Here is a 7182-nt window from a genome sequence, read left to right on the forward strand (position 1 = left end):
TAATAAATGTAGAGGAAATGATGGAAATTTTAAAAAGCATAGTGATACAGGCAGAAGCGACTGACAGAGTCAAGGTTGTCAGAGGTTCATGAAGAATAACAATGGTGGAATCTTGGAATCTCTCCCTACGAGATACTAATTAATTCACAAATGAAAAAGTGGAGAAACTTAGCAAACATCGGGATGACGATGTCAAGATAAACGTCACCCATGCTAGGAGGGGTTGCAATCCTGGGCCGGCGATGAGCGCAGTACCATTTCTGTGATGTAACCACCAAGAAAGTATGACCCGAGTCTGCTCCTGAGGAAACGTGGATGTACACTGCCTGAGAGTCACGTTATATGAATGAAAGTCTGTGATCTCTAATAAAAACTGTCGGGGACAGGAAGACACTGAACGGGTAACTGGTGACGGGCTCCTGGAGCCCAGAGGAAAGAGACATCGACGACACGGTTGGCAGAAACCTAAATGGGGTCTGCGGGTCGGACCTTAACATAGTGTCACCACTGATTTGTGTGCTGGGCGGCTGGAGTGGTCACGTAGGGAGTATTGGGGGCGGGGGGGGGAGGTGATGGGGCATCATGTCCACACCACGCTCTCACGTGGTCCAGAACAAGGGTAAGGAAAATGCGCACATACACGTACACACACACGGTCGATCCTTCATGGCTGTGGTTTCCACATCTGTGAACTTGCCCACCCGCTAAAGTTCATCTGTAACTGCAAAATCAGTGCCTGTGTGCGTGAGCCGGCTGGACGCACTTCCAGCGGAGCCTCGCGCCGGGTACCGGCCGCCCGCGCCCCCAGCCTCCGTGGCGCCCAGCGCGGGGTATCCTCCCCCCGCACCCCGGCCCACCCCGCCCGGACTCAGCGCCCCGCTCCGGGTGCCGGCCCAGTGCGCCTGCGCAGAGCTGCCTCGCCCTGACTCCTCAGCCCGAGAAGCCGCCGGACTGTTCGAGAAGAGGCGAGGAGTGGGCGGGCCGACGGGGCCGCGGAGGGCGCGATTGGTCGGCCTAGCGGTGACGTCTAGGGGCGCGCCGGGAATGCCTGGCCGCGGAGGGCGCGATTGGTCGGCTCGGCGGAGACGTCGTCGGGGGCGCGCCGGACACGCCCGGAGGGCGGTGGCTCTCTGACCCGGCGGCTGCGAATAAATGGCCGGGAGGTCCTGGCGGCGCGATGCTGGGCTCTCCCGCGGACTCGGACCGGCCTCGGCCGTCGCTCGGATCCTGTTTTCTTCGTCCCTTTGGCCTTGTCCCCCGCGGCTGACCGCGGGCAGGGAGACAGCTCTTGGTCTCTGCCACCTTCCGCTCCCCTCTGCGGCTGCCCAGGCCTCAGACGAGGGCCAGGTACGGGGTCGGCCTGGGGGTGCCGGGCGGGGGTCGGACGGGGCCGCGAACCTCGGACTGGCAGGGCGTTAGTGTCCTAGCAGAACGGGGCTCTCACACCGCGGCTGCGGCGCCGAGAGCGCGACCACGTCGGGATTGAGTTCGGCTTCTCGTCGGTCCTCGATCGGTCGATTCCCGAACGTCCGCTGGGTGTTGCTGATCCAGGATGGGCAGACCCGACCTGGGCCCTGCGCTTCGCGGAGCCGAGAGTAGGGAACGAAGCTGCAGTGGGAAGCCGAGCGAGTGGGTCCTGGGAAAGGACTTACAGAGTAGAGGAAACGCGATTTGGGTGGGGCCAGGTGAGGGTGTTAGGAAAGGCCCCGAGTGACGCTTTAAACCGGGCCCTGAGGGCATGAGCGGATGTCACCTGTGGCCAGAGTATCCCAGGCCTCCCGGCAGCGGGAGAGCTGATGGGCAGGTCCGGAAAAGGCCCCGGGGACGTGAATTCTGGGAGGGACAAGAGTTTTGAGAGGTTTGGTGGGTGCCAGATCACGGAGGGGCCCCTGTGAGGCGTGCCGTGGACTTCAGTTTTCTCTCAAGTGCAGTGACATCACCGTTTGTCCACCTGTTTTCCACTGGTGAGTTAACGACTTCCCCTTCCCCTGGTCAACTCCAGGTTGATTGTCATTAAGGAATAAATTCTGAGTAAAACTCAATGCATAAGGGAGTTAAAGGCAGCAACAGGGGGCTGAGTCGAGTGTCCCCGGGATAGTGTAGTCAAGTAACGTGACTTAGCACCTGGTAACAGAGTTTTGTTTGTCAAGTATATTCAGCAGATGAAATTGCGATTTAAAGTTCACCGAGGCTGTAACTTTCCCTAGTAGCTGTGTAGTTGAATATGGGACATCCCTGTCAATATGGGTCAAAGTATGGATTGATGAAAACTTAAATTCGGGTTGAGCTTGATAAACTAGGAATTAAAAGAACTGGGAAACAATCTGTCTGCGAAGGGGTTTGATTCTGAAGGAGCTTGTACTTACGCTAAACCTCCCATTTTCTGTTCGCTGAAAGACAAGAATTTGTGACACTTAGGCCCCTGCGGGAGCCCAGATGACTCGGGCATTTAATGCTCCCTACATGTTTACTTATATCAGCTGTGCGATATAAACCCTGGTGACTGAAATTCGGACCATCCTTGCTTTCCTCCTAATTATTTCTAATTCTTGCAGGTGACATTTCACTCTGTCATCTGTGTTTTGGACATTTTCTCATAATGGAGTTCCCTGATTTGGGGAAGCATTGTTCAGAGAAAACTTGCAGGCAGCTAGGTAAGCACTTCTAGGAGAGCGTTAACGGGAAATGGGTGTCTCGTCATCTATTTGGGAGAAGAACTGGCCACTGTCTTCATTAGCTGTTGTTCTCTGGGCCTTGGCCTTTCCGGCTTTTCAGTAAGGAGATGCTGGCCTGAGTTTTTGGTTCTGTACAGCTAGGTACAAGGCTGGCTGCCAGCACCGAGTGGATTTAAATGCTCTGCTTAAATACGTGGTACCCCGTGAGGTGGGGTCTCTTTGGAAAGGATAGCTATGCCGGTTCTTCAGTGTTGCTGGCATTGTCAAATTCGTGGCCCCCAGTTTTTTTCTCATGTGGTACCTCGAGGATGTATTTGATAGGCATAATATGAACTCAGCAAAGGTAATACGATCTATGATTCTCCTGTTCTAGTCTTTCAAACACTTTACTGTTTTTGTGTGTTTTTTGTTCTTTTTTTTTTTAGATTTTCTTCCGTTAGAGTGTGATGCATGTAAACAAGGTTTCTGTAAAGATCATTTTACCTGTGCTGCACATAAATGTCCCTTTGCATTCAGGAAGGTAATTGGTCGTACTTCATTCTAAAGATTCTCATCCTCGCTCTCCAAAGCTGCGCTGCCCAAGATGGTGGACACTAGCCACATGTAGATAAAACCTAATTAAAATTAAATAAATATTAAAAGTCCTGTTTCTCAGTGACGCCAGCCACGTTTCAGGTTTTCGGGAGCCGTGTGTGGACAGAGCAGATGTGGAGCTTTTCCATCGTTGCAGGAAGCTCTGGACGGCACAGCTCTAAAGCAACAGATTATTTTCCTGGAATCAAATTGTTGTACCTAAACCTTCCGAGCTTACTTTACATGTGAAAACAGTTCCTTTTATTCAACACACAAGGAAAAACAGCTCTGTCTTCATGGGGCACAAGAAACGCAGCGCAGCGCTTGATGGGGGCTCTGATCTGGGCAGAATTGTAAATGCTTGCTTGTCTGGGTAACCTTGCAGCCTTGGCATCCTCCCTGGGTGATTCAGACAGTTCGTGGTGGAAGCTGGAGGATGGCTGTAAGGAAACAGACCTGCCTAAGTCCAGAGGTTTAAGACCGTGCTTATTGACTTTTCAGGTGGTCCCAGCCTGAACTCACTTTGTTTTGGGTGCTTCAGGGAGCATTTTCGTGAGCTCCTCAGTCAGCGCTCTGCTGCTCCCCCAGGGTGGCAGTTAGAAGTGCTACACCCGTTGACCAGTGTCGGCTGGGCTCTGGCCCTTTGCTGATTCATGGGGGCGGGGGAGGGTGACCCATGTTCACCCGGCACCGATGACCAGGCCAAACTACCTGGTCTGTTGCCTTGACCTTCCTGTGTCCCTGGATAGGGAGAGTCTGCCTAGAGGTGACTGAATGATGCTTTATTTCTTAACTTGGCCAACTTGCCAGCTGCAGGAGCACCGCTGGGTGGCTTTCCAGCTCAGTTCCCAGACAGCTGGCATTGCGATTCTGTGATTACCTGTTACTGGTCCACATGTCACTTCAGTGTTCTCGAGCTAAATTAGCTCAGCTCCTGCCCTGGCCCAGAGGGATTTTAACCATGCTGCGCGTTCCCTCCAGAGCCCCCCAGTGCTGGCCTTGGATGGTGGTTCTGAGCCTGAGAGCTCAGCCTGGCCACGTGCGCCCTTGACCGATGAGCTAGTCTGCCTGCGTGGCCGCGGCGGAAGCTACAGGAGCATCGGGGAGGCCGTTGGCCGGCGAAGGAGCTGAGGCTCTTCACGGCTGGTGTTTCTTCCTGGCAGCCCCACCCTCGAGGTGTTTGGGCAGCTTCACTGCTCACTACACGGTGCTGGACAGATAGCCCTGTCCTCCTGGATCGGTTCACCAGCTGCCTTCGGGGGCTGCGCTTGACCTCTGTCTCAGGGTCACTTCTGCGGGTGGTTAATAGTCTGTTTCTTCAGTTCTCCTGGGTTCCGCTTCAGGCAACTGTCTTCAAGCCCTAGGGATGCCTTGCTCGATCCCCTGTGCCAACCACACTCTCCTCTCGTGGGGGGCAGGTGTCAGTGTTTGTACTCTGCTTGCCTTTCAGTGTGCCGTGCCACTGTGCCTGTGTGTGTGTGTGAGGTTTGATTGTCTGAATCTGGGATATCATCTTATATTTGTTATTTTCAGGGTGTTCAGGTCCCAGTGTGCCCACTTTGTAACAGCCCCATCCCAGTAAAAACGGGAGCGGTCCCAGACGTGGTGGTCGGTGAGCACATGGATGGAGCTTGTAAACACCACCCCGGGAAGAAGAAAGAGAAGGTGAGGATAGAGTCTGTGTCAGCCCTCTGGGGGCTGGTTTCTCCTCAGAGGAAAGAAGGTCAGTTATCCAGCGAGGCTAATTAGTTTTAATAGTTTTTGTACAGAATAAAACGCTAACAGTTGATCGGTGTTTTCCTGGGTTGTGAACAGGATGGCTTTTTACAGTCATATGAGCATATTTCCTAAACGTTACGGCCTATGTTAGGATTTGCTTTCGTTACAGGAATTCCTCCCAAGATGGAAGGTTAATGTGGTTTTCTAGAATCCTTCTGTTAGTGTGTGGTTTCTCCCAAGCTCCGCCTGGGAAATGTCAGGGATGTAAAATCAAACATGGGCGTTCCTGCTCTGGTCGCCTTGGTGCTCGTTCTGAAGTCCCGCGTCTGTCCGTTTGGAGTCGGCTGTGGTGGAAGGAGCGGCCACCTGCCTCTCCTTAAATACGTGGTACCACGTACTTAAGCAGAGCATTGAAATCCAGCTCGCGTTTGTCTCGTTCACCCTGTAGTGCTGGGTGACGCCCGGTCCCCGCGGTGCGCCGGCCGCTGGGCTCCGGCGCCTTCGCTGCGGCGCCCTCGCTGCGGCTCGCCTGGGTGTTCGCTGGCGTCGGGGGTTTTCCCGCTTCTGCTGCTGCTCAGGGAGTTCCCGTGAGGGGCCAGCTGTCCTCCTTGTCCCCGGGTGTGGCAGCTTCCCCCGGCTGACCCTGTCGCCGTCTCCTCTGGACTCTCCCTCCATGGGGCTGGACCTCCCGGGCCGGCCTCCTTTTTCCCCTCAAGTTCCCTTTTCTCTGTGTGACCCACGTGCAGGTGGTCTTTCCTACGTCGTGGTCAGTCGTCCCCATGCGCCAGGTCCGCAGCTGACCGCGCGCGTGCGCCGGGGACAGAGCGGCTCTGCGGTGCGGGCGGGGGTCCTCCCAGACGCGCGGCCTCCTCCCGGGCCCCGCGTCACCCGCGCTGCCTCTGCTGCTGTCGATTTCTGAGCCTTCGGGGATTCTGTGTCACACATACGCTGCTTCTTGGCCCTCCCTGCCGGCTCATAGTTCAGCTTCTTCATGTCTGCTGAGTCCATTACTGCTCGTCCACGTGCTTTTTCTAAAATCTTGTGGCTGTTTTGGGCTTCCCTGGCGGTCCAGTGGTTAAGACTCTGTGCTTCCATTGCAGGGGGCTCTATCCCCTGGTCAGGGAACTAAGATCTCGCGTGCCGCGGGGCACAGGCAAAAAAAAAAAAAAATAGAAATTAAAATCTTGTGGCTGTTTTGGGCTTCCCTGGCGGTCCAGTGGTTAAGACTCTGTGCTTCCACTGCAGGGGGCTCTATCCCCTGGTCAGGGAACTAAGATCTCGCGTGCCGCGTGGCACAGGCAAAAAAAAAAAAAAATAGAAATTAAAATCTTGTGGCTGTTTTCTTTTTATCTTTTGCCCTTTGGGGTTCATCCATCCTTTTTCAGAACATCTCTTTGTGGTCACTTTTATAGAACTTCAGGCAGAATTGGAGCCGCCACCTGTGGTCACTTCTCCATCCTCAACTAGAGTCCAAGGAGACTCGGGTTGGACATGGCCCGTGGCAGCTGGTCCACTCCTCGGACTGGAGACTCTCGGAGCCCTGCACAGTCTCGGAGCCCTGCACACGTCCCCAGGCCCAGCCCAGCACTGCACGCTCCCTGGGGCCTCCGGGTTTATTTGGGTGGTTTCCCTAGGATGCGGGCTGCGCTGCCCCCTGGTGTCTTGGCCTTTAGAGCTTATCTTTAGGGCACTGGCTTCTGACCATCTTACCTCACGGTTTCTATATGTTACACTAAATACAGAGCAAATGCAATTATGACAAATAACCTGGAACAGGAGAGGGTGAAGTCTGTCCCCGAACTTCCGTCCCAGACCCTCTGATGGGAGCCCCCCCACCCCCCGACCCCTTCCTGGCCCGTCTCCTCCAGCCCGTGGCTGCTGCTCGTGCTTGCCGTGCCTCCGAGCCTTCCGGAAGCTTCGGTGACCAGGCCCTCCTCCCTCCTGGCTCCACCCTCACTCCCCACCGCGCGCTGCCCCTCCTCGTCTTCCGGGCCCCGCTGGCACGCACCCGGGTCACTCGCCCTTCTTGGCCAGAGGGCTGCCCCCAGGCTGCCGGCCCCCCTCCTCCCTGACACTGTCACCCGCACAGAGTCGGAAGTGCCTGGGAGTTTATATCACCCCAAAGACCCCGCAGTAACTAACGGCTGTGCCAGCTCCCTCTAGGGCTGTGCGTCACGCCTCGTGCCTGGCCTCCTTCCCCCCGTGTCCCCGTCCC

The 7182-nt window shown here is 55.4% G+C and overlaps 1 protein-coding gene across 5 annotated transcripts in view; it reads left to right on the plus strand.

The window, feature by feature from the left end:
- The first annotated feature begins 1108 nt into the window (after positions 1-1108).
- The window catches only part of ZFAND2A (zinc finger AN1-type containing 2A), an 8326-nt gene continuing 2252 nt past the window's right edge, over positions 1109-7182 (plus strand). For 2 of the 5 annotated variants that reach the window (XM_024763459.1, XM_024763463.1), the window contains exons 1-2: positions 1109-1347; positions 4782-4913. In XM_024763459.1, coding sequence (XP_024619227.1) covers positions 1153-1347; positions 4782-4913 — 327 coding nt within the window. In that variant the 5' untranslated portion in view covers positions 1109-1152. Of the gene's footprint in view, positions 1348-2555; positions 2655-3100; positions 3196-4781; positions 4914-6379; positions 7156-7182 lie in introns of those variants that run through there. The other 3 variants (XM_024763461.1, XM_024763460.1, XM_024763462.1) reach the window with 3 other exon arrangements.

Source organism: Neophocaena asiaeorientalis, unplaced genomic scaffold (assembly GCF_003031525.2).
Source record: "Neophocaena asiaeorientalis asiaeorientalis breed wild unplaced genomic scaffold, Neophocaena_asiaeorientalis_V1.1 scaffold223, whole genome shotgun sequence".
Classification (NCBI taxonomy): domain Eukaryota; kingdom Metazoa; phylum Chordata; class Mammalia; order Artiodactyla; family Phocoenidae; genus Neophocaena; species Neophocaena asiaeorientalis.